This window comes from Ostrea edulis, chromosome 4 (assembly GCF_947568905.1).
Source record: "Ostrea edulis chromosome 4, xbOstEdul1.1, whole genome shotgun sequence".
NCBI classification, from domain to species: domain Eukaryota; kingdom Metazoa; phylum Mollusca; class Bivalvia; order Ostreida; family Ostreidae; genus Ostrea; species Ostrea edulis.
This window is the reverse complement of record NC_079167.1, coordinates 23,570,303-23,597,844: the sequence shown is the minus strand read 5'-3', so window position 1 is coordinate 23,597,844 and position 27,542 is coordinate 23,570,303. Positions and strand designations below refer to the sequence as shown.

The 27,542-nt window shown below is 35.6% G+C and overlaps 3 protein-coding genes across 4 annotated transcripts; 2 read left to right on the top strand and 1 right to left on the bottom strand.

Annotated features, from left to right (window-relative positions):
- The first annotated feature begins 14,510 nt into the window (after positions 1–14,510).
- Positions 14,511–15,215, top strand: LOC125671372 (suppressor of cytokine signaling 2-like). The gene has a single exon (XM_048907026.2). It carries the CDS (start codon positions 14,511–14,513, stop codon positions 15,147–15,149), a length of 639 nt encoding a protein of 212 aa, XP_048762983.2. The 3' UTR covers positions 15,150–15,215.
- A 7,501-nt stretch (positions 15,216–22,716) lies between these two features.
- On the top strand, positions 22,717–24,512 carry LOC125671373 (uncharacterized). The gene is made up of 2 exons (XM_056162288.1): positions 22,717–22,884; positions 23,104–24,512. Exons 1-2 carry the CDS (start codon positions 22,840–22,842, stop codon positions 24,013–24,015), a joined length of 957 nt encoding a protein of 318 aa, XP_056018263.1. The 5' UTR covers positions 22,717–22,839; the 3' UTR covers positions 24,016–24,512.
- Positions 24,401–27,542, bottom strand: LOC125671371 (uncharacterized). Of its 2 annotated transcripts, none has more exons than XM_056162290.1 (4): positions 26,933–27,542; positions 26,497–26,691; positions 26,028–26,131; positions 24,401–25,862 (listed from the first exon to the last, which is right to left on the bottom strand). In XM_056162290.1, exons 1-4 carry the CDS (start codon positions 27,360–27,362, stop codon positions 25,848–25,850), a joined length of 744 nt encoding a protein of 247 aa, XP_056018265.1. In that variant the 5' UTR covers positions 27,363–27,542; the 3' UTR covers positions 24,401–25,847. The 2 variants fall into 2 exon arrangements, with proteins under 2 accessions (XP_056018265.1, XP_056018266.1); XM_056162291.1 differs by having other exon boundaries at positions 24,401–25,834.

The following is a 27,542-nucleotide window of genomic DNA, read 5'->3' as shown; positions in this document are numbered from 1 at the left end:
TGAGGGAATGTGTACACACGTTTATATAAGCAAAAATGTAACGATAACTGAAAATGAAAGTTACGGAAGCATATTAGGGCCGCAGCAATATCTTTTTTAGTTTGTTATAACAAATTAGTAATTTGTTATAACAGATTAGTAGTTTTTGTACCGGTAGTATTTCACATTTTTTCTTTAAGAATATTTATGAATAAATATACCTCCCCTTCCCAGAAAGGGGACATATTGTTTTAGTGTGAATTCTTCCATCTTCTTCCGTTTCTCATACTAAGTTTGTCCGGGCCATAGCTTTTTTGTCTTTTGACATAGACCTTTGATATGTGGAGACTATGGAGAGAAAATTCACGATTGTCTATTATGATGTCTTGTCGTTGATATTGATAATCTGTTAAATTTGTTATAACAGATTAATAATTTGTTATAACAAATTAATAATCTGTTATAATGTAAAACTTATACGGTACCAATTTTGATGCACCAGATGCGCATTTCGACAAATAATGTCTCTTCAGTGATGCTCAACCGAAATGTTTGAAATGCGAAATAACTATGAAGTTTTAGTGCTAAATATAGCCAAAAACAGCGTGCCAAAAAGTGGAGCCAAATTCGTTCAAGGATAAGAGCTATGCACGAGGGAGATAATCCTTAATTTTGAAATGAATTTCTAAATTTTATAACAGCAATTAAATATACATCCGTATTTTCAAGCTAGTAACGAAGTACTAAGCTACTGTACAAATTACTAATTTGTTATAACAAACTAAAAAAAGATTCTTCTGCGGCCCTGATATGCTTCCGTAGTAAGTAGAATAACAAGGCCCTCTTCAATTTACATTTTTGCTTAAATGTAAACATGTATGGACCCTACTGTAGTAAACAGTGGCAGATTGCCGCCCCCCCCCCCCCCCCTAAAATTTTCAAGTCCAACTAGTTTCTTTCTGGAAAAATCTACAGACCCATCATTTTCTATAATAGTCTCAAGAAACCCTTGTCGTTTAGGGGAATTGTCAAAGAAAATAAACACTGAATTAAGGACATCTATCATATTCCTCACAAGGGGTAATTTGCAGGCTGAAGCGATGCTCAGATTCAATACATGACTCCGACAGTGTGTGTACAAAGCTAATTGGTTTAGAGACTTGATTCGTCCCTGACACCCCCGTTTTTCCGATGCCATTGCTGCTGCACCATCGTATACTTGCCCTCGCATGTTCTCAATCGGAATTGCAAGCAAGCGGAGGATTTCAAGAAGTTTATCAGCAATTGCTTCCCCAGTAGTTCTGCCTATGTTTGCAAAGTCAAGAAATTCCTCCTTAATGATGGCAGGGTGTTCTCTAGTATCTAGAAATCTGAGACACAAGACTAAAACTTCTTAGCGTACTTGTCAGTTACCTCATCGGCTATGATGGAATAAAAACCCCTCCCTTGTAAACCCTTCAAAATTTTACCTGTGATGTGATTTCCAATGAGTTGGATAACCTCATTCTGAATGGTTTTGCTGGTATATAAGGCATTCTTTTTTGCTTTTTGTAGATGAGACCAGAGCTGTTCATCATGCTTTGCCAACAGCTGTAATATTGCCAGGAAATTACCTTTATTTGAGGAATCACTTGTGGTATCATCTCTGTGTCCTCGGAGAGGAATATTTTGTTTCCCACAAAGAATGATCGCATCTACTATTTTCTCAAGAAACTTTATGTTGTGCTGATACTGTGCCTGATTTTGCTGATTGAGTTTATACGGAATAGACGAAGATGGCACTTCGGATGTCATCTTGGTTGTGTGATAAACAGATTTGGCACTCTTGTGATGTTCTGAATTTTGATGCTTTAAAAGGGCAGATGTTTTTCCAAGGGCTTTCTTATACGCAGTAAAAGGTTGCCGCAACGTAACAAATGTTTTTGATGTTGGACATCTGACTGAGGGAACATGACACAAAACTTACACAGACCGCCATTTAACAGTTTGCTGAAGGTCAACCATGAAAACTGATTCATCCAAGAAGATTGAAATGATAAAGTCTTTTTGAGTTCACCCGTATTCGTTGTTTGAGCACGACCTGTTTTTAACTTGGCGACATCGTCTGACAAGGGTTGATTCTGAATATAACTTATCTTTTTAGCTGAGGATATTGTGTTCAACTTTACTGCACCTGTTACAATTTTACCAAGATCAGAAAAATCCGAATCGTCAAAAGATGTTTTATCTTTAGTATGTTCTGTTGTCTTAATAAATTCATTGTCATCAGATTTAATATCCGTCTTTTCATTTTGTGAGTCCATGGTGATTTCCGGGGTATCATCTGAATCAATACAAAGTTTTGACTTTTTATGGGCAGGCTCCTTCATTTCATTGGATTCAGTAGGTAAAACTGGGAAACAAACCACAAAATGATTTGGTGACCAATTGTTTGGGTTGCTATTTTCAGTGTGACCACATGATGTAGATGGGGGAACCCTGACGTACCTTTTCATCTGAAAATGGCTTTATTTCTTGATGAAGAAAATGTCTGTTTACAGCAACATTTTGTATTGTTGGATAAATGCTATATATTGGATGATTCAGGGCATTTGCCGCTGCGAAAAAATGAATCAAAGAACAATATTCCCCCTGATTTGATTGAATTTAGAGTTTCATTCTGAATCGATTTGAGAAATTCCCCAGTACAAGTGATCTGTCCGATACTGACGTTTCCACAACTTATTGTACACTTGTGGGATGAGAACACATCTTGTCGTAAGTTGCCTGTGACGCATACTTTCTCGAATTTTTTTTTTTACAAGTTCTAATATGGTCATGACACGAAGTTCGATATGTCTCTCTTCATGACCAAAAAATGGCTTTAGAGAGGGTCCTATAGAAGCAATTGCCATCCCCGTACACTTTCACAGGACAAATATCTACTGGGCCATCTTCTGGATAAAGCGCCTCGGCAATTTTGTCCAGATTACCATCTCTGGGCAATATATCGGACCTCATTACACTCAGATCATAGGTGTAGTCTTTCTTGCAACTTGCGTATCTTAAAGATACATTGAGCTGCAATGCTTGCCAGCCTTTTGCTGCTGCTTTCAGTAAAGAGGCATGTAAAAGATCAATGTCCCTTTCACCCATGATATCTTTTGCTTCTATTACTAAGCAAGAGGAAAGGATAATCGGATTACTGTGAGATAATTCTATTAATAGAGGGCGAAGCCCTCTCGCGGCCCGAAGGGCCATGAGAGCGGAGCTCTCCCTATACGTAACACGTATATACATGTTTAAAAGGAAAATATAGGAAAATAATGAAAAATTAAACCATACCTATGGAACTTGAAAAGTTTGGTACCATTCCAATGGCGTCGATTCGAATATTAGCGCGTGGGCATGTATTCCTCCATTTTGAATCTCGTCTACCCTAGTTCACGTCGTTCTGAGATGTTACATGAAATCCGTAAAAGCATGTAAACCTTATTTTCCTAATCATATATAATCACTCCACAATTAACACCATGTTTTTTGTTGTGGTTCAAACGCTATGTTTGTAAATTTGCTAAATAACGACGCTGAATATGACGTCACAATGTACTGTTTACATCGATTGCGTTATATTTCCCGCGTTCAATATATAGGCTGATTAAATGCTCGGTTTTTACGTTTATTTTCAAATCACTAAGTACACTTTGAAGTTTATCACATAATTTATATACTATTAAATTTCATTGAAAATGATTACATTAACAATGGCTGTATATACATGTATATATCTGTTAAAAACAGATGTCTAAGAAGGGGAGTAAATCAGCGGGAGCTCAGTCTCATAAGGAAACTAAGGCAGAAAAAGTAAGTACATGTATTATGATAAGAAAAAGGTTTAACATGACGCAAACTTTTCAAATGTACGTAAAAGACCGTGTTTATTTATTAAATTTATCTCTTCAGAAATCTCGTAAAAGACAAAGATTCACCGACCCAGTTGAGACATCGAAGAGGACAAAACCTGAATGCAACACTAGTTCTAACCTAGTGGATGAGCTTGTCCTTCGATTTTCTAGGATAACACTAAAACCCTGAGGATGACTCTTGTTTTGATGGATCTGGACTCTTGTTCTGATGGATCTGGACTCTTGTTTTGATGGATCTGGACTCTTGTTCTGATGGATCTGGACTCTTGTTTTGATGGATCTGGACTCTTGTTTTGATGGATCTGAACTCTTATTTAATATTTAGTTAAATTCATCGTCAGAATATTTTTTTCAGTATTTTTTTTAAATAAAAGAATAAATATCAATGTACTTTTAATGTTTTTCCTGTGATTGCTCGGATCTTTTTTTCTGGTATGTCATAATTTCATACTGATTTTCAAAATTCTTAATTGCGGCAGTTTTGGACCCCAATTCTACCACAACCTCCGAAGAGGGATTTGAATGTATAATTTAACTGTTTACATCGCCAAGCGTCGCATCTTCTGGGTAGTTTTTGCTGACTGGAACCCAAGAAATTGGAAAACGAAATTGAAATATTTACCTAACCAGAACTTTAAAAACCAGAAGTTCTTCGCCTGGATATAAAGCAAATACCACAATTGAATAAATTCATTTTTGTAGGAGAGAATAAAAATGTCTAATCGATGTTACATTTTATAAAGACTATCTTAAACTTGTGAATGATCTACGTAAGATTTCAGAATTTAATACAATATATGATTGTATAACACAATTGACCAATGCAGTAATGAATATACACATGTATAAGCTGCCTGTTTGTTTGGGGATATCAAAGAAATGGAAGTGGAAATAATCCAGTATTGTAATAAATCTGACCTTGAACTTGTTGAATATGACCTACGGACAAGGGGATTCTAATTTACCCCACCCCACCCCAAATTCGTTTGCAAGGGATAATCCGATGTAATCATATTTACAGACAGACAAACTGACACACTGATTCCATTATACTCTGTCCTAAACTTATTTTGTTGTCTCAGTGAGAGAACAGGTCATTACAAAAGTCCATACAGCTAAAGAAATACCTGTCAAAAGAAGGGGGGACTCTGTCAAATCAAAATGTCAATGTGAAATGTACACGTACATCTTGATATGGTGAGTAAAGAGTACAAATTTTCAGAAAAATTCATGCATTAGTCTATGAGAGCAAGTCTTTAACAAGAGGTCCATGGTCCACATCGCTCATCTAAGCATTAGTTCCTAGCAAGAAACAAGCTTGGGCAAAATTATCATTATACACGCAGTTTGGTTTAGGAAAAAACTTTTCAAAAATTACGACTGAAAATTCATTAAATATCGAATTTAATTATTAAACTTGACTACAAATTCATTTAAAATTATCATATGCCCTTGCAGACGGGTATGACTTTTCATATCTAAGGATGCTTTGTGCCAAGTTTGGTTCCCTATACATTCGCATGTAAAACTTTGATCCCCTATTGTGGTCCCACCCTAACCAGGGGTCATGGTTTTTTAAAAAAAAACCTTGAATCTCCACTTTGTCCGAAAGATTCCTTGTAAATTTCAGCTTTTCTGGCCCAGTAGTTCTTGAGAAGCTTTTTAAATGCCCCCCCCCCCCCATTTTAGCATTTTTATGATTATCTCCCCTTTGGAGGGGGCATGGCGCTTCATTTGAACAAACTTGAATTTCCTTTCACCCAAGGATGCTTTGTACCAAGTTTGGTTGAAATTGACCCGGTGGTTCTGGAGAAGATGAAAATGTAAAAAGTTTACGACGACGACGACAGACAACGGGCAAAAGAAAAGCTCACCTGAGCCTTCGGTTCAAGTGAGTTAAAACGGCAACCAGAAATGAAACATTTTGAAAACTCAAAATTTAAGATAAATGATTATCATAGAAAATAGTTTTTTGTCTTCAAATTTTTAATTTTACATAATTAAAGTAAATCTATATTACACTTGTACGAAGATGAAAATGTGAAAAGTTTAAGACAGACAGTCAACGGACAAATTTCGATCAGAAATGCTTACTTGGGCCTTCGGCTCAGGTGAGCTGAAACGGCAATCATAAATGAAACTTTAAAAAAAAACCCAAATTTATAATAAAATAATGATCATAGAAAATAGATTTTTTATTGTATATGTATAACACAACTCCATTAATGAGAGGTGAAGATAACGAACAGTGATCAATCTCTTAACTCCTATAAGCAATACAAAATAGAGAGTTGGGCAAACACGGACCCCTGGACACACCAGGGATGAAATCAGGTGCCTATGACGAGTAAGCACCCCCTGTCGACCGGTCACACCCGCCGTGAGCTCTATAACTTGACCAGGTAAACGGAGTTATTCGTAGTTAAAACCAGTGTGCCAAGAACGACCTAGCACTCGGTATGAAACACGCCAGACATCATTTGACCCAATGATAAGTTGTAATGGCCTTAAAAACGGATGTCCCGTGTCATAGTAGGTGTGACACGCTAATGATAAACGATAAATCCCACACTGAAGTGTTGTAAAATCTTATTTACAAGTTTATTAATGACTCAAGTATCATGGAAAATTATTTAACCATACTAAACTGACTTGGAGAACTAAAAACTTGATTGTAATACACGAGGTCCCTACTTGAAATTCGGTCACGGCCTCCCGGGAAGCTGAGTTCACACTTTTACGCATGTAAATGTGTTGCAAAATTGTTGTACATATACAGTGTATCTCCAATTCTTCTGTTTTGTAAATTAGTTATTGACCACACAATTAGCTGTGCGTCAATTTTCAATTCAAGGACATAGGATACCCAACAACATTTGCTGTGGAATTTTGTAATACTATTTGTAAGGGTTTAAAATATTCTATTCTCTCTCTCTCTCTCTCTCTCTCTCTCTCTCTCTCTCTCTCTCTCGATTCTCCTTTCTAGCCGACCAAACCTATTAAGTGAGGACGTCCTCACAATGTGTAGAAGATAATACACACATATTATTCCAAAGCCAAACATTTACTATGTTAGGTATAACTATAGGGATACCTATAAAGTTTATCTAATACTCTCTTTCAAATTATAAAAAAAAAATTGAGAGAGAATATTAGTAAGGACATGTCCTCACACCACTTGTCCTCACTAAGCTAATATTCTGTATTTACATCTTTCATATGCTGTAGGTCACATTTTTATGAGGACATAATTGTGAGGACATTTTTTTTGGGGGGGGGGGGGGGTGTCTCATGGTGCAATTTTGTCCTCACAACTTCTGCCCATTGGTTGAAATTTGTCCTCACTTTACACCTTTTACTGCCCCCCCTCACTCTCTCTCTCTCGCGCGTTGCATCTAAATTAAAAATGATTCAATATAGAAATTAGAAAAATGTTAATGATCGATATCGTTTATGAAACCATCGTCGCAAACCACGGGTTATTGTTTCATTCTATTTCACAAACGTTTGTGAAATAGAATAAAACAATAACCCGTGGTTTGCGATGATGATATGAAACAAATAAAATGCAAACTACCAAGTTAAGTTTTGTCTTAAAAAGAATTTTGAGAGAGAGAGAGAGAGAGAGAGAGAGAGAGAGTCATTAAAATATTTGTGCCATAAAAATAGCTGCATCATATGGTACCGGTTTATAATTTAATCAGCATCATAATGTGCTATGTTCATAACAAATATATTATATTTGTTTTGGCATTTTTGCTTTTAAAATACAAGCTTATGTAATCTGTAAATGGCATATCATTTTCTTTGATGGTGTGGACTTCCTTGTTTACACCATAGACATATATAACAGTTTACACAACAAAGAAATATCAATTTTGATATAGTAAGATGAGAAAAAAGACTTAATTTTTTGGTATTACAAAGGTATTTAAAAGTGAGACCGAAACGACTAGGGCCGAAACTACTAACGGCCGAAAAAACTTGGGGCCGAACTGAAAAAAGGCCGAAACGACCAGAAATCGTTGCGGAGGGGCCATGCTGCGGAAGATTTCGTAAGTGAAACCAACGCTCACTTCTCATAGGACACTGTTGCTGGAAGCAACACTAAATTAATCCGCTGGAGAGATATATATTATTACTACAGTAACTTGATCCGAAGAGTCGGATTACGTCGAGTTGACAGGCGCGGATCATCAGATCACACGAGACGCGAAGCGTCGAGTTTGATCTGACACTGATGACCCGCGCCTGTCAACGAGAAGTGATCCAACATTAAAATAATGGTATTTTCATATTATAGATATTTTAAATTGAAATTTTTCAATATATAAAATGAAAGAAGTCAAACATGTAATCATTTAATGAGATTAACAAAAAGGCGATCACGGCCTCCATTGAAAATGGTATTGGAAACGTACAAGAATTCCAAGTATTCATTCGCATTAAACAATTCAGCATTTAACCACAGCTAAATATTCTCTACAAATCTTACCCCCTCCCCCTTCCCATCTATTGCGGCCGGTGTTGTTGAGTGAGCCCAGGGCCGTAAATTAACCTTCAATTTGGAGGAGGCAAGAAATTAGGCGGGGGTCTGGGGGCCGCCCAGGCCCCCAGACGCTGAGCACATTTTGTGCACACTGAACACGTTTCGTGCAAAATCCTTGATTCTAGGGCCTTCTAAGATGTTACTTGACTAACTCATTCTAAAAGAAAGATTTGGAATGCTTTTTAAGGGAGGTATCATGTTCTTAGTTATTGGAAACAACATAAATTCTAATGAACTTTAAATTTTAATTTTTTTTGGCTCAAAAGTTGGAGGAGGCAGCTGCCTCCTCCGCCTCCATGTAATTTACGGCCCTGGAGCCTTTCCCCATAATGAGACCCCCCCCCCCCCCCCGGAAGCCTGGCTCTAGAGTGAGCCTTCCCCCTGGGGAAGGCTCTCTCTAGAGCAGGAGAACCCCCGGGGAAGTCTCACTCTAGACCTAGACTTTCCGTGGGAAGACCTACTCTATCACTAGTTGTAGAGTCAGACCCCCCCCCCCCCCCCCCCCCCATAGCAGGACTTCCCCCTTCATTTATTCCTGGTAAACTACTATCACTTTATGGAGATTGTTTAGATACCAAGACCTTTTTCAGCAGGGCATTAAATGATTTTGCTTAAGTCGTAAAATTTAATTGATTTAATTAATTGATAGCGCAGAAACCTACAATGACAAATCGCCGTTTTCTTTCCTTTGTACTTTAAATGCATGAATAAACTTTCGTTCGGTAAGTTAACTTTCTAAAAATTCTATTGGTCTACTTGGCATGCTTTGAATGGAAAGTGATTTCTTATATTTAAAACAACATCCAAAACACACTAACAGAATGAGGAGAGGAGAGCTCATATAAAGAAAGATATAGATACAGTGTGTGAGTGAGGAAGATAAGATTTCACTGTGATTGTACTGATTATGTCATTTTGATTGATTGATTGAATTTTGCTCGAGAATATTTCACTCATATGGAGAAGTCACCAATGCTGGTGAAGGGCTGCAAAATTTAGGCCTATGCTCGGCGCTTACGACCTTTGAGCAGGGAGGGATCTTTATTGTGCCACACCTGCGCTGTGACACGGGGTCTCGGTTTTTATAGTCTCATCCGATCACCACCCCCCCCCCCCCGCCCCATTTAGTCGCCTCTTGCAATAAACAAGGGGTACTAAGGACCTATTGTAACCCGGGTCCCCACGGGGTATGTCATTTTGAATACTGATTTACGAATAATGAATTGTGAATAATGGGCACCAATACATTAAAAACAACAATTTTCTTTTGCAGTAGTAAAGTTTTGTAATTTCACTACTTTATCATTTGCAAGAACATTGTCTAAATTATTAATATACAGAGAAAATAACAATTGACATAGATTTTTCTCCCTAGCAGACTACGACATTACAAAAAAAACACCCCCGTTTTTTTATTCAGCTTTTTGAGATACTGGATTCCTCGATACATATTTGAAACATTTACCATTGATGCCAAACATTAAAAGTTTACTCCACAGACCACTCTCCAAACAATGGCAACGGTTTATTTTAAGGCAATAAAAGCACAAAAAACTTTTCTCTTATATTTCATCAAAGTGTTGGATAAATAAAAATAGTAAAGTAAGGATATGATCTAAAGAATGTAGGACAGAAAGTCACAGGACAAAAAGTCACGGACAAAATGACCATGAACAAAAAGTCACAATAAGAAATTTTATGAAAGTAGGACAAAAAGTCACAGGACAAAAATTCACAGGACAAAAAGGTCACAATTAAAAATTTGATGACAGTAGGTCAAAATGTCACAGGACAAAAAAGTCAGTTTATAAGAACGTCAGAAAATAATGAATTTGATATATATTTGAAAACATATCTGTTCTTTTTGTAAAGTTTAAGAATATATATGTAAAATTTATATTTTCTATGACAATCTATATCAATTTCAAACTTTAGATTTTGATAATAATTATTATGAAATTGTTAATCCTTTAATCATATTTATTGTAAAAATATATTAATTCGATTTTTATAAAGAGAGATATTTTTATTGATATAAAATAAAAATAAGCTTTGTGATCATTTGGTTTACTATACTACATATTAATGGTTGTCAAAACAAAATCTGAGGGCAGAATTATGGTTGGGTTCCTTTCACTCCAGATTATTGTCAAAACAAGAGGGAAGTGAACTGTCATTAAACAAATTAAGGATTTTTTTGTTTCTTATTAGTTAGTAATGAACTGAAAGTACTATATGTGTCAAACCAAATAACAATAAGAATGATGACATACATTCCCTTCTACCTCCCATCCACTGTAAGAAATATCAGGTGTCTGAACAATGGCTTTAGTGAGCATTTGGGTACCATCAGGTGAAAAAACCAACTTCATTATCTGTGGATATTAAATAAATGGTGATGTCTGAGGTAAAAAAAAAAAAAAAACAACAAGAAAAAGAAATTTTATTTATGCACAAAATACAAATATTGGTATGAATATCCGCATTCTATATTTGATAACAGAATGGGTGTATATATATAATTCTGCTTTTTAATCAAAAGTCATGTTTGTGACTTTTTGTCCTGTGACTCTTTGTACTGTCTTTTTGTCCTGTAACTTTTTGTCCTATCTGATTTAAAATCATCATTCTGACTTTTTGTCCTGTGATTTTTTGTCCTACCGATTTTGTGACTTTTGGTCCTGTGTCTTTTTGTCCTGTGACTTTCTGTCCGTATACCGATCTAAAGCATAGAAAGGTAGAGGTTTAGGAAACATAATTCTGAGGTGAGAGGAGATAGTTGGAAATAACAATTGACACGAGGTACAAAATTGAGCGCCAAAACGACTAGAGGGACCATAATTACAAAGGAATTGAGAAAATACATGCAAATATTCATACAAATATACAATATGATGACCATCAAAAGTGTGAAATACGAGTAGATAATTGATTAAATGTTTTGATAAGATATGATTGAGTTCCTGGGCTCCCCCTGGCGCTGTCCCTTTGTAGCCTGTCCAACAATAAAGCTTCACTCAGCAATTAGTCATTAATCTCATTGATGCCTGATCGATTTCAGAAAATAAGCATCGACAAAGTTTGGAGAAAAATATTGTGAAAATATAATTCATAGCTAATCCAAAATGCTTAGCAAATGAACTGTGCATTATATGATAAAGATATTTGACAAGTAATTTGTTGAAAAAACCAAAATACATATATGTGAAATAGAAATTTATAACATTATTTAGTTTTGTTTTCAATCATACAAAAATGTACAGGTAATGCAGGTAACACAGATAACATCCTGTGTATTTGGGACGGTATATACAAGCTAGCAGGGTTTCCTCTGGCTCAGGTCTTCACACCTACCTTAAATTGTCTCCGCCCCTCGCTTAACTTACCTGTGGAAAACCGACCGGTTGAAAACCTCAGCCTTTAAAAATTTCATTTATATCTTACTATAAATATTTTATAGAGCATTCATGAAAATACTTTGTTGTTACAGAAAGTGCACATCATAGTTGCAGGTGTAAATGTAGAGAATTGTTGTATGTATGAAAATAAATGTTATATATATATATATATATATATATATATATATATATATATATATATATATATATATATTATATCTATTCAGGGAATTACTCAAGATTACTGAAAACAGTGCACGCTGTTCTTGGAATTGAGCATCTGAGAAGTAGGCGTGGTCAAATCTGAATAGGTGTTACCTAAATCTTTACCAAAGAATTATGTAATTAGCACATAGGGAGTAGTGCCAGCAATAATTACCCGATGAGCAGGGAACGATTCATCCACTACCGACATTATGTGTTTGACTCTATTACCAGGGTGTAAACTAATTTGATTATAATTATGGCACAAATCGTGGTTCTCATTTGAAAATCATTGTAGTCGATCACAGTTTTATGAAAGGGGTAAATATACTCACGTTTATGTGAGGTTTCATAGTTCACGTTTCTGAACAATTAGTAAAAACAAACATAACAAGAATAAACACACCATGGCGACACCTCACGGTGTCTTTCTCTTCCGTGGAGTGTCTCCATGGACTATCAAAGATGGAACAAATAAAGTTATTTCTATTTTATAAAGATATCGTGGAACAATGCCAAATGAATATGTTAGCACTAATTTAAAAGAGTATCAGATCCTAATTCTTTATACAGCACTAATCTGGAAGAAGTTATGATTTGAACATACCTTATTCCATAAATATACAAAGGGATTGGTTACAGGTTCTAGCAACTTAGAAAACCTTTCCCGTATACAAAATATGTTATGCTATACATGTACAAATCAAGATGACTTGGAGAGGCAAAAAGTGTTTTTACAATAAAGATCATTATTTAGAATGCAAGAATATCTTGATATGGTAAGAATAGTAATAAGATATCGTTTATCATAGGAATAATTTAAAGGTGATTTCGAGGGCGTTGTTTTAATTTATCAATTGAAGTCATCCCCCTAAGCTATCCCCCCCCCCCTTTTCTGACTGTATCGGAAATAAATGATTTTTCATATACATGTACTTCAAATCTAAATCGTAAGAATTGTGAGTATTATATTCTGATAAATTCCTGCGGATATTTGGACAAATTTCTTTCAAATATTGGGGAACTAATTAAAATCATTGTGAATTTTTAACATATTTGTTAATTTAGCTGTTTGCCTTCTATTAGAAGCTATCGTAATGTCAGCGTTTATTCTTTCTGCAGAAACTTTTGCAAATCATCTCCTATAATTTGGGATTCTTGTTCCATACGGTATTGCCATATTTCAAGAACAGGACAATGACTTTTCACTAGGAATCCACACAGTAGAGTGTGTTTCTGATAGAGGATGTGAGATAATCGAGAACATTATTGAATTATCAATTCCAGCTGCTTTATGAGTTGGTTAACGACTCCCCATATATCCGAACAATACAACAAAATAGACTTGATCGTACAATGAAAAACATGTACCCGGTATACAATTTTGTACTTAGCGGATATTTATTTTGCATAATTTGTGGTATGCTATGAGAACCTTGTTGTATAATTTGTTTTGGGTAAACGAACAAAAATCAGAATCAGAAGCACTCAATTTTCTGCTTAAGTACATTATTTACATCATTGCCTTTTTTTAAAAAAAAAATTCAGATTGGTTTTAACAGGAAAAAATATACGCCTTTGTTAGATATTAGAACTTTTTCTTAGTAGGATTAACTTTCAAACACTAATCCTTACAGCAGGTGCTTAATTAAGTTTTATATGGATTTCTTTTGCTGTCGTAGACAAAAGAAATATCACCAGCATGTAATAAGAAGTATTAAAACAAGTGAGTCAGAAATGTCAATAGATATCTTAAAATAAGTATGGACTCAGAGTATCACCTTGTTTAACTCCAACTTTAGGTTTTAAAACTTCATACGAACATAAGATTTATTCTGGTCATATATACTCTTAACAATGTTATAAAGATTAATGATTGCTTCAATATTCAGTATTTAAGTTTTGATCCTATAGTGTATTACAATATGAAAGACTTTGTGAAAATCCTGTTATGTCTTGAGGATGAAGATTTGATAAGATGTACATTACCCTTAGGAAAACTCAGTGTTTGGCTTTCATGCTTAATGGCTTAAAATCATAATTAATGTCCACAAATTCCCAATGTTCCAAATGAATTATAAGGTGAACAATAAAATGCTTTATTTCAATTTCATATTGCCGTTAAACCAGCCATGTACTCGTGATGCATGTACTGTAATATACAGCCCTCGATATGGAGTCATACCTAGCGGCACTTGAAAGGTTAGGGCGTCGGTATGGGTCACTGTAAAAACACACATATCCCGCGGTTGGCAGGTAGTGCTTGGACCCTCACGTCATCTAATTAGGGGCTATCATCTTCTTATTGATTGACAGGTATCATATGATCAATCTCAAGAGAACTGGATTTTGTGGGCGTTAACCAAAAAAATTAGATCTTTAAATATCGCCCGAGAAGCCATTTACAAAACACATGCTCTGTAAATCCACTCAGCGTTAGAATCAGACAAAGGGACGTAAAAATTGTTAATGAAGATGAATATTGTTATGAACGACCAGTCTCAGGATGGCCCGAGCAGGTCAAAACAAAGTAAGATCGTGAGAGACCCGGCCTATTATTGTGCAAAAGACATGACTATCCAGATCGGAACAGCAAATTCGTTAGCACAGACAGGGTGGTATTACGAACATTTCACACGTATGGACGCAGTACGTTTACTACAGAAGGAACCAGAAGGGACTTTTCTAATCAGGGACAGCTCCGATTCTAGGTATTTATATTCTCTAAGTGTCAAAACAGGTAGGGATGCTACCAGTGCGAGGATTCTTTACCACAAAGGCAAGTTTCAGATGGACTGTAACGAAAATATTCGTGCAAAGATGCCGACATTCGACAGTGCAGTTGGTTTGGTGGACTTCTACGCTCGTATGACACAGATGGGGAAAAGTAATGCAGGTAGATGGCTAGAAAACTCGGGGAAAAGTGACTTGCCGATAGTATTGCAGAAACCCAAGCTGAATTGCGTCTCGGGTCTAAGACATCTGTGTCGTTTGTCAATAAACAGAAATCTACCGAAAACCCTGAGCAAGACAAAAGTATTGAACAGCATGGATAAGTTACCCATCCCTAGGCCCCTCAAAAGCTACCTGAAGGAATATCCGTACATTAATTAACTTCTGGTGTCCAAACACCGCATATTCCCAATGTGAAAACTACATCATATTTGGGATTGACATAGTGAAAACGACCTCATATTTGGGATTGACATTGTGAAAACGAACTCATATTTGGGATTGACATTGTGAAAACGAACTCATATCTGGGATTGACATTGTGAAAACTAACTCATCTGGGATGGACAGAATGTTAACTACCTCACCTTGGGGTCAATGTTTATCATGTATTATAATACCCATGTAAAAAAAAAAAAACCTCTTGTTTAGTATGTGTTGCTTTACTACTATTTTCAATTTGAATTAATGCTTGAAATGGAATAATAAAAATGTTTTTCTTATTTAAGTTTCGTTAGACCTTTCTTTATACAATGATTTTGACTATGGATTACTGCGTTAAATTTACCTGATCAAGATATAGGGCTGGCTCACGGCGGCTTCCCAGACACCTGATCCGTGTTTCACTCTGTTTTTGTCCAACTTTTAATTTTGTATTTCTTATAAGAGTTATGATATTGATCGCGGTTCTTTATTTTCACATTAGAAGGTACTATGATTCAAGTTTTGTTTTTTCAAAAAAGAACAACCCAATAATCCGTGGTCTTCTACAAAATAACAGATAAAATGTAGATACAGGAAGAAATTCGTCGTTAGGGGATACTTTTGTACCCAATTGCAAGGTTTAATAGCAATGTTATATAAAAGGTACACTAATCAACTCGGCACCAGATAAACTCGGCAATTTGTGAATTCGGCACCTAATAGCTCGGCACCTGTTTATGAATTTTGAATGATAATATGAGTAATGCAAAATATTTCTAGATCTTTATCTTCATAACTAACGGCCTTCAAGATAGACAAGCTCACTCTATAAGGGGAAATGAAACTTAGGTCAAAACTGAGCTGGTCCTACACATTAACAAAATTTATCTTGATTTATAGTCATTGATACAATATTTAGATTCTATCATATACATGTATATAGAGTGTTGATGTCAGATGTGTAAAAGACATACACATCTATTTCACATGTTCAGTATGTTTTTTACCTTTGTCACTCGGCAATTTAAGGAGGTATATTACATCGTCATAATGGCGGACTTCCTTTTAAAATTTTAATAAAAATATTAATAACTATTGTAACTTGAATAAAAATAAAACTTTGTTCTAATTCTTGATAGAACGGGTAAACAGGAATAAAATGATATTCCTTATTATCATAATTTTTTTTAGAATTATTATTCATTAACACTACCGGATTATTATCATGATTAAATGATTCATTAACCGGATGTCAGATACTGTCTTGTTTGTCTATGCTAGACGATCCCTTTCTATGCACAAATTGTGTGCAGATTGGCGAAATATGGTGATGTATTTTTTTTTATAAACATGATTTGTCGTTTTTTAAAGTTTTAAAATATACACAAATATTCCCAATAAGACGCTGATACACAGGTCATTTACAAAGTGTCGATAATTTTGCTAAACATTCCAAATATTGTATAAAAATCCAAAAATTACCTAAACCTAACAAATGTAATCCATGCTTTATATAGATTGTCCAGCTGTCATTATTCTCAACTGTGTAGTCATAACAAGATTGTAATTATTCGATTTTTGATAAAAATGTTTTTCATTTTTGATGTTAAACATTAAAAATATAACTCATTTAATGCAAAATTTTGACCTTCTGAATGCAAGAATGAAAGCAATATTTTAGCCTTAAATCTGTATTATGTATTATGACTCGAGTCTTTTTATGTAAACAAACAAACAAATGAAACATTGATTTTGTAATATAATTCATCTTAATTTTGCAGTCACAAATTTTAACTTTTAGATGACACATTTTACCCCCAAAATGCTTGAAATGTGAAAGATATAATAAACTTAGATCGATATCCATTTCTTTTGAAAATTTCGTAAACAATAGCATACCACAATCTTTGTTTACAAAACAAATAATAAACTCTCTCTAAAATTAGCTTCTGTGATGATGTATAACCTTAATTTTATTTGAAATCTTTCCAACACTTTAGACAGTAGATTTTGATCATTAAAAGTGAAAATTTTGGGTAAAATCGTGAATCAGTCCCTTTAAGTCAGTATTTTTAAATTCATAATGATCTTGTAATACACCAAGGGAACCTACCAAGCTCTATACACACCATATTGTAGCATACAAATTCCTTAACACCAAGGCTTGATTGTGATTTTCAAATGAACCTTTTCGACATCTTGTGCTTTACGAAATCGCCATTTCAGCAACATTTGTGAATACACTATTACAGTTAGTGTAAAAAATCATAATGTTTCCATGTAGGGATCCGGGTTAGAATAGGTCTTCAGTATCCCTTGCTTGTCATCAGAGGCGACTAAATGGGGCGGTCCTTCGGATGAGACCGCAGAAACCGAGGCCCCATGTCACAGAAGGTGTGGCACGTTAAAGACCCCCCCCCCCCCCCTGCTCAAAGGCTGTAAGCGCCGAGCATAGGGTAAGGCGTGAATTTTACAGCCCTTTACCGACAGTGGTGACGTCTATATATGAGAGAAAGGGGGACGTAAAAGAATATACAACCAACCAATTAATCGCACAGTGTTTAAGAAAGAAATTCAATTAAAAAGACGTTCCGGACGGCATGCAGCCGTCAAAAATATGCTAAGTACCACCTAAAATTTGTTTTGCCTCGGACTAGAATGACGCTCAAACTTCCGCCAGAGTACGTTTACTCACAAACGATATCTAAATATGGCCTCGACGAGGAGTTTGGAATGACGCTGTGTTATTGGATGAAACACGTCCCGTGACTTTCTTTACAGGGCAGCCGTTATATCTTTTTAGTATCAGGGGCGGATCCAGGAATTGCGGTTACGGGGGGCGCCACTTTATGAGGCAGTGGGTCTAGGACGAAGCCCTGGTGGGGGCCCAGGAGGTGAAGCCCCCGGAAACTCCTGGATTTTACAGATTTTATAGGGCTTGAAATATGTCTCCTATTTAGTCATTTGTATTATTTTCTATCATTTTTTATAACGTGAATTAATAAAATGACGCAAATATTAAGGGTTTTTGGAAAAAATTAAGTTTTCCCAACAAAGTAATTCAAGAAATCAAAAGATTTTGTCATTTATTTCTCCGGGGGTGGAAGAAATTATTGCTTCTTATATCGTTTAATACATTTTTCTAAACAAGATACCACGATTTACCTTAAATTCGAAAATTTTGGGGGGCGCTGGCTGAGCCCCCCCCCCCCCCCCCCTAAATCCGCCACTGAGTATTGACACTAACTTTTACCAATTGCTCTGTTACCATAAATAACTTTACCAGTAACCAAAAAGTAAGCTACGGAAGCCGATAGGTGCCAGGGTATAGAATTAATTTATTTAACTGGCGGCCGCCACTTAATTTGCCAATTGCAAAAACAATGTAATTCGTATCGCTGAGTGATTATTTTGGAAAGCTTTAGAATAGTATGGAAACACGCAGCATCGTTTTTCAAAGTGTATAAGGAGTCAGGGACAGTCGGAGAAGAAATTGTCTTCTATAATTGTTGACAAGCAGAAAAGGAACCTAAAATGTCCCTTTTGTCCAAACTTCGTATTCCTAAATTAGAGGGAGGGGGTTCCGTTCATCCTTGAATTGATCAGTTCATTCATTATTACATTTTTACCATTCATTACTACCACCAAAAGAGTGGGATGGGGGCCAGTCCGCCAATTAATCTTATTTCACAAGTGAAAATAATTTAGTTTGCATGTGAAAATAATAGAAATTGAACGTTAAAAAAAATGGAGGGTCAGCCCCGTGGTTCTACGTATTTAACAGTGCAATCGAAAAACAATAATTTAATGCTCTTAATTGTATATATACATGTATATCACATACATATTACTAAGCATTGGAGAGGGATTGCACCCCTTACATTTTGAGAGAGAGAAAGAGAGGAATTGAATAACTGGTGACAGCCATATAAATGATTTAAATTGAGTGGCGGCCGCCATATGACGGCTACCAGTTAATTTATGTGGTACCCGCCAGTTAATTTATATGGCGGCCGACATATAATTAATTGGCGGCCGCCACATAAATTAAGTGGCGGTTACCAGATAATAAGTGGCAGCCGCCATTTAAATTAAGTGGCGACCGCCAGTTAAATTTATATTAATTCTATATACCCTGGCACCTAACGGTTTCCGTAGTAAGGGGTTATTGTTGTCCCACTTGAATATTGAAATGAAAATATTGAAATTTAAAAAAAAAAAAAGATATAAATTTATTAAACATTATGTTCATATATGATGAAATTATTTCAATTCAGTTCTTGTTGACTGTTAAGGTAACTTCAAACTCGCAGTTTTATCTGATACAAGTTAAAAAAAACGTATTTATCTATATCTATTAGAGTTAAAACTGATAAATTATCAAATAAAATATATAGGTCATCACACTTTTTCAGATGCGAGACATACATAAACAGAGTCATATATCACCGTCAGAAAATTGCAATTTTCCTTCAACAGCATTATCAAACCTATCATTTAGTAGACTAGGTCAGTCGGATGTGTCTTAGTATCAAACACTGCAGGGCAATGAATTCATGTGTCAAAAAGTAGAAAAAAAATTCCATCTTATCTTAACGATAGGACGATTGCAAACTTTGAGCACCGAACGGAAGAATAATGGCAAAGAGTACTACCTTTACAACTGTTTGATGTTCGATACATTTCACCATTCGAAATACGCCATGCACCGCTTAGGTAGATTCATATTGCCTAAACCAACAATACGCATTTACACTGGTTATCAAGAAGACAGAAAATCAACAATACGCATGTACACAGGCTGGCGAGATGACAGAAAATCAACAATACGCATTTACACTGGTTAGCGAGATGACAGAAAATCAACAATACGCATTTACACAGGCTGGCGAGATGACAGAAAATCAACAATACGCATTTACACTGGTTAGCGAGATGACAGAAAATCAACAATACGCATTTACACAGGCTGGCGAGATGACAGAAAATCAACAATACGCATTTACACTGGTTAGCGAGATGACAGAAAATCAACAATACGCATTTACACAGGCTGGCGAGATGACAGAAAATCAACAATACGCATTTACACTGGTTAGCGAGATGACAGAAAATCAACAATACGCATTTACACAGGCTGGCGAGAAGACAGAAAATCAACAATACGCATTTACACAGGCTGGCGAGATAAAAGAAAGGAAGTGACAAGAAGCCGTTAATATTAAGAGGAATTGTAGCGGTTGCTGTAAGTTCCAGGGTTAAAGAAATAGAGGCCATAAAGAGTAATATATCCTGATGGAAATACGTACAGTATCGCATTCAACCATCACAAGAAAAATGATTCGCCGTCGAGACATTCTAAACTCCAAAAGATCAAAGGATCATGTTAGGGAGAATCGTGTTGTGTTATCATGTTTCGGAGGATCGTGTTGCGATAATAATGTTTAGGAGGATCGTGTTGCGGAGGATTGTGTTGCAGAGATCATGACATTGTGTTAATCATGTTACGGAGGATCATGTTGCGATAATAATGTTTTGGAGGATCGTGTTGCGGAGGATTGTGTTGCAGAGATCATGACATTGTGTTAATCATGTTACGGAGGATCATGTTGCGATAATAATGTTTCGGAGGATCGTGTTGCGGAGGATTGTGTTGCAGAGATCATGACATTGTGTTAATCATGTTACGGAGGATCATGTTGCGATAATAATGTTTCGGAGGATTGTGTTGCAGAGATCATGACATTGTGTTAATCATGTTACGGAGGATCATGTTGCGATAATAATGTTTCGGAGGATCGTGTTGCGGAGGATTGTGTTGCAGATATTATGACATTGTGGTAATCATGTAACGGAGGATTGTGATGTGGTAATCATGTTACAGAGGATCGTGGTAATCATGTTACAGAGGATCGTGTTGCGGTAATCATATTACGGAGGATCGTGTTGCGGTAATCATGTTACGGAGGATCGTGTTGCGGTAATCATGTTACGGAGGATCGTGTTGCGGCAATCATGATAACGGAGGATCGTGCTGTGTGTTGCGGAGGGGCATGCTGCGGAAGATTTCGTAAGTGAAACCAACGCTCACTTCTCATAGGACACTGTTGCTGGAAGCAATACTGAATTAATCCGCTGGAGAAATGTCGGTTATCGCTGGAGAGGAAAGCGATAATCGCTGGAGAGGAAAGCGATAATTGCTGGAGAGGAAAGCGATAATCGCTGGACATGAGGCAGGAGGATGCTGTTTCAGAAAAAAAAATAGGAAAGGAAACCTTGGGCGTACACTACTAAGACGTTTAATATCGAAGCACTGCGTGAAATGATTCAACGTATAAAATTTACATGCCTTCATCAGGTGTCTCCATTATTATACCTCAATTCTTCTGCACGTTTATCTTGTCATATCCTCTTCAAGACTTGAAGATATACTTTCAAGCACGTCATTAAGTTAACATAAACAAATACATATACTCGCTTTTAATCAAATAAACACGGTTTAGTTAGGAAATAAGATTTTACACGAACTACTGTTTCGTTAACTTCTCATTTGATCAATCTTACCGCTATACAGAGTTTTCGTATCATTCAGCTGAGGGCACGATTTCTTTCCCCATATTACGAACGTGGTTCCTAAGCAACGAAATAAAAAAAATCTTCAGATTTAGAAAACAACCAATACCATGATGAATTCTTTAAAAAACAAGAGGCCCATGGGCCACATCGCTCACCTGAGTCACCTTGGCTCAAATCTAAAGATTTTCCCTACTATATAACGGCTTATAAAATTTTGATCCCTATTATGGCCCCAACCTACTCCCGGGGGCCATGATTTTACTAAACTTGAATCTGCACTATGTCAGGAAGCTTTCATGTAAATGTAAACTTTTCTGGCCCAGTGATTCTTCAGAAGATTTTTAATAATTTTCCATATATATTTGTATGTAAAAACTTTGATCCCCTTCTGTGGCCCCATCTTACCCCCGAAGACCATGAATTTTACAAACTTGAAATTGCACTATGTCAGGAAGCTCTCGTGCAAATGTACTTCTTTGGCCCAATGGTTCTTAAGGAGAAGATTTAAAAAAAAATTAAAAATTATTGGTATGTAAAACTTTATACATACTCTCAATGTGGTTTGTAGTGCTGATGGTGCATGCAGGCACATAGCAGCTGTACTGTATGAAATAGAGGCGTATGGTGAGAAGTCATCCACTGACGGGGAGAATAAATGGATCAAAAGACCAAGACATCATGATTGTCCAGTTCCAATTAAAAGATTAAAAATTATGAAGGCAAAGTAAGACCTAGTGTACAGATGTAAATACTTGATTTCATTGCAGTGGATGCAATATTAAAACTTAAGTTTATGATTTAAAAAATTATGTAATTAAAAAAAGGAATGGGGTCTTAGACTCGCAGAATAAAGTAAGATTTTTATGCATCATAGATTATAACTTCCAATATCAATTTCCTTCATGAAAGATCTTACAAGGGGCTGATTAAATTCAGGAATTTCTTCACATTTACTTTGGTTTATAATCCATTTTATCTTGTCATATATAGGTATCACCAGAATCCAGCTGCAGCAGATGTCAATAATAACTACACAAACGACGAGTTTGATCCTCGTGCTGTTGTTGAGGAAATGAATGATGAAAAACTGGATTCTTTTTATGCATCTTTACAAAAGGTATTCTTTCAGTAAATGGCAAAATTCAACACTGTATCGCTGTTGTATACCTGTACCAATTAATGTTAATAAGGAACATGAGTACCATAAGATATTGAATGTGTAAAACTTACTTTGTTTGTATATTCAGTGGTATTTTACTTCATTATTCTAAAATCTATAAGATTTTAGATGATTTTAAAACAAAGAATATTCTGAAATTCCTTTTTTAAATAACAGATTGACCCAAATACACAGGCTTTGGATTTGCTGGAAAGTAAATTTGATGAGTCGGATGTACGAAAAACAAATGATGATCAGTGTGCCATGTGGTCCATTTGTGAGAAATCAGTGAATTTTCTTGATGAAAAAAAGCTAAACTATCAGTCTGTTGATGAAGTACCAGATTCTTTATGTGATACCTTTCTAGAAAATATCCATGCCAGTGAAGAAGACATCCAGTATGTTGAGTCGCACACATATGGACAATCTGATAATTCCAACTGGCATGTAGCACGTAAAGGAATGATTACTGCATCAAATTTTAAAAAGGTGTGTGATTGTGTGGCTCATAAAAGAAATCCCAATTACTTGAAGAAACTGTTATTGGGTGCATATAGTGATGCAAAATCAGCTTCCCTTGCATGGGGTGTAAAGAAAGAAAGATGTGCAATGAACTTGTATAAGAGAGTGGCAGGAAAGAAGCATATTGGCATGGATATTAAATTTCCTGGATTGCGCATATTCAAAGATAAACCTTACCTAGGTTGCAGTGTTGATGGACTGTTAACATGCAAATGCAAACATCACGGTGAGACAAAAATTATTGAAATAAAATGTCCATATAGTGACAGGGAAAAGCTACCGAAGGAAGTGACTCTTCTAAAAGGATGCGTTATGAATTCTAATGGAAATTTACAATTAACTCAGAGTTCAGACTACTATCCCCAAATACAGGGTCAAATGGGTATCTATAACTGTCAATTTGCTGACTTGGTCATATATACCAAACAGGGAATCCATGTTGTTGAAGATATTGTGTATGACGAAAAATATTTCAGTGATATGATTGAAAAATTAGAAATGTACTTGAAGAATATTTTGCTTAAAACTATGTTTGTCAATTGCAACAAAACTACATTTGTAGAATAGTAAAATTGTATACTATCTGGATTTATCTGTTTGTATTACAAAATATTGTCAACCACAGTAAAACATGGTATATAGCGAACCTCAAGGGTCAATGAAAAACAGTTTCTTATAACCAAACTTTGTTTTATCCAATACAATTTTCATTTTTTCCTCTCTCAGAGGAGAATAAATATCACTTCACAATAAGAATGAATTTGTTGTATGCTTGTTTGTTATAAGCATGTTTTACCGAATATTGAATTTTTTTTAGAAGCCTGTAAAAATTGTTTTAAAGTGCTGTTTAATCCAGAATGGGGTCTAATTCAATATTTTGATTGGAATGGAGTCAGTGGTATCTGTACGAGAGTATTCAGATATCCTGAGTGAAAAAATTAAGCAAGACTGGTTATGACATTTCACATTTATTGTAATTTTAGTTGTATGTACAAATTTGATTTATTTCATCCGAAATAGATTGGATTGTCAATAAATCTCTAGAAATTGTAATATCTTATGTATACAGGTGTTTGTTAATTATTTTCATATGTTCAGTGAGTAGAAAACCACACCACCGAAGGACCTGGAAATGACAGTATCCAACAGTGAATGGCTCTCTAGATAGCAAAATCCTGCCAGACCCGCACAATGATGTAGCTTCAACATAATGTCTCTTTCCGCACAATGATGTACCCTCAACATGTCCCTTTAAGAAGTCATGATACTGAATCTGAAATTTAAAGCAAAATCCGCAGCAGAAAAAGTCCTCTTAACCATGCAGGAAATTTACCTATACAAAATTTGGGGAGAGTGGGTGGGGATTTTCATGTGACCAACCCACTGGGAAGTTTCAAGCAAAAAAGGGGGAAGCATGCGTAAAGGAATGCTTGCGTCATTTTGAAAGATTAAATGTAAAAGTAAAACCTAGTACATGTACTACATGCAATAACCGAAATACAAGCAATATTGACTTGATAAATTAGTTCGATTCTTAGTCAATAATTTTGTTTATCTTAAATGGATAAACTTAAATATTTTTAAAATATCAATGCAACAAATCTATGATAGGTAATCACTTAGAGAAACATTTGAGTATTACAAATTATACTCATCAACTCATTTAACAAGTTGCTTGTCTAGATTACAAAGAATACCACAAACTTTAACTACATTGTCAAACTGAGTCTTCATTCTTAATGGTAAGGTACCCTGTAAAATGGCAAAGTTTTTCAGTCTACCTATTGCTCTTTCAACATGAATTCTTGCATGAGCAATTCTCCTTGTTTTCGTTGTTGCTGCGCTACACATTTGTTTTCCCATTGCAAATGGAGGAATGTTTAATGTCGCTCCTTTAAGAGCTAACTCCCCCCTGATCAAGAACCCTCTGTCTGCCATAATGTCATCTCCATATTCCAAATTCTCAAGGAAACCAGATTGCTCAACAATTTTCTTATCCGATATGCTGCCAGTGAATAAGTTGGATATAAAGGAAAATGACCCCTTGGTGTTATTCCAACTAAACATTTGAAAGTGTTATGATGTTTGTAGGAAGAATAAGTTATTCTTTGTGATGATGGAAGACTTGGCTTTTGCACAAAAAACTCTGTACAGTCAATAATACAACGTGTTTTGGGAAAATGTTTGAAACATGCTGGACGTTTAAATCTTACTTGTTCTCTGCTTGGCCAGCAAATCAAGAATCCGAGTTCCTTAGATACCAAAGAAGTCCATGTTACAAAAATTCTGCTTACCAAAGTGTCAGATATTCCAAATATGTTTCCGAGAGAAATGGTGTCATAACCTCTTCACAGTCTCAGAAGCATTAAGATTATCTCCTCCTTTACTGTCAGTATACATTAAATTAGGATAATCTCATTTATAATCATTTCCTATAGTGCAAAAAGAATTCATGCTGATCTGTTACCTGCTTTTTACATTTTAGGATATACATTTAGGACATGATATATAAAATCACTGTATAGTTCATTGTCTGCAAGATTGACTACTGTATTCAGACAAAATCCAGAATCTGTTACCTGTTTTCTTTCATTACTTGTCTCACTGCCTCTCCAGTATGTCATACTCTTTGCCGACTTAGAAAGGAACACAAAGAGAAACCCAAACATTGCCAGGGACAAACCTAAAATGAATGAATTGACATAAAACTAAATACATTTGAAGAGTTTTGTCACCAATTAAAGAACTCTGTAGATATATGTAACATTCAGAACTTATTGTGCAAGTAGTAATAAGATAGTACCTCTAATATGTTACTGATTGATTGATTGTATATTGTTTAACATCCTGCTCGAGAATATTTCACTCATTTGGAAACGTCACTCTGATTTGATATATATATATATATATATTGTAAACTGATATCTTGATTCAAATGACTCTGACCTAGGGATTTATATTGATGTAGAAATGATATCTTGCAAATATTTCACATATATTAGATTGTCTAAGCAACCATTGGTATAGTAAAGTTTAACAATGAACTACCAGTATAAAACTTGCAGCTGTTGTCATCTTTCATGACATCCTTCAAAATGAATTGTCTACGCATGCTTCCTCCATTCATCAAATTATCATCATCATAATCACAGAGATGTTCTTTATTTATTGTGGTTTGCACTGCTTGATCCACCATTACTTTCTTGGATGAATATCCATGCTCTGGGAGATGGTCAGACTTCCCTTTTGAGAAAAAAAACCACAAAACAATTTTCGACATGTCATGGTGGAGTTTTTTCCTCATATAATAATGATTATATCTTATCCGTACACATTGGTATTAGGTTTGTCATTGAAGAGATCATATCACAAAAAAAGCTAACTCTAAAATATACTGTACTTTCAATATTCGTTCTATGTGTGTGATTCAACACATTTATCAAAATTAAAGTGTGGATATTGCATATATCTCCATAATTCTTACCAATATCATCAAAAGAATCAGTTGCAATATCCTCTACGTCATCTATCACAATAAATGCTGCCGGGGTAGGAACGGTTTCGATATCAACATTACGGGAAAGCTTTGTGGTGGTTGCGGTTTCGTGATTGTTAGCCTTTTTAGTTGGGGGTTTTCTCAATGGTTTTCCCTGGGATGACGATCCTGCAATAACCGGGTACGGATATTTCTCTGTAGGCTGACCTTCCACAAAGTGCTTGCTGCATACGTAGGCATGTTTGTTTACGTTTTTCACAGTGAAATTTTTCCTATTGCATGCTTTCACCCACACTAAAGTTTCGCGTAATCTTGTTTTGGGCTTAGGAATTGGCCAGAAAGTAACATCTCTCATATATTCCTTGTCTTTGTAGCGCGAATCACTGTTACAAGTGCCCCATGCACATCGTTTTACCATATTTCTTTGATTTGTACTTTGTATTTACACCGCCGCAAATGTCGGGTATCACGTGATTAGTCGCTTACGTACTTATAAAAAGCCGCTTAAGATATGTATAATTGGAGGAACGACTATTAGGATGCTTTGATACAGCTCTGTCCGCGTGCTAACTTCGGGTTGTTTTTGGATATAGATAAT

What these genes read in the sequence shown, in the direction of transcription:
- LOC125671372 (XM_048907026.2), top strand. Translation starts at nt 14,511, where the DNA reads ATGAATATTGTTATGAACGACCAGTCTCAGGATGGCCCGAGCAGGTCA.
- LOC125671373 (XM_056162288.1), top strand. Translation starts at nt 22,840, where the DNA reads ATGAATGATGAAAAACTGGATTCTTTTTATGCATCTTTACAAAAG. An exon ending in TTTATGCATCTTTACAAAAG is followed by an intron (nt 22,885 to 23,103) that starts GTATTCTTTCAG and finishes TTTAAATAACAG; the next exon opens with ATTGACCCAAATACACAGGC.
- LOC125671371 (XM_056162290.1), bottom strand. Translation starts at nt 27,362, where the DNA reads ATGGTAAAACGATGTGCATGGGGCACTTGTAACAGTGATTCGCGCTAC. An exon ending in TGATTCTTTTGATGATATTG is followed by an intron (nt 26,692 to 26,932) that starts GTAAGAATTATG and finishes TTTTCTCAAAAG; the next exon opens with GGAAGTCTGACCATCTCCCA. An exon ending in CAGCTGCAAGTTTTATACTG is followed by an intron (nt 26,132 to 26,496) that starts GTAGTTCATTGT and finishes CATTCATTTTAG; the next exon opens with GTTTGTCCCTGGCAATGTTT.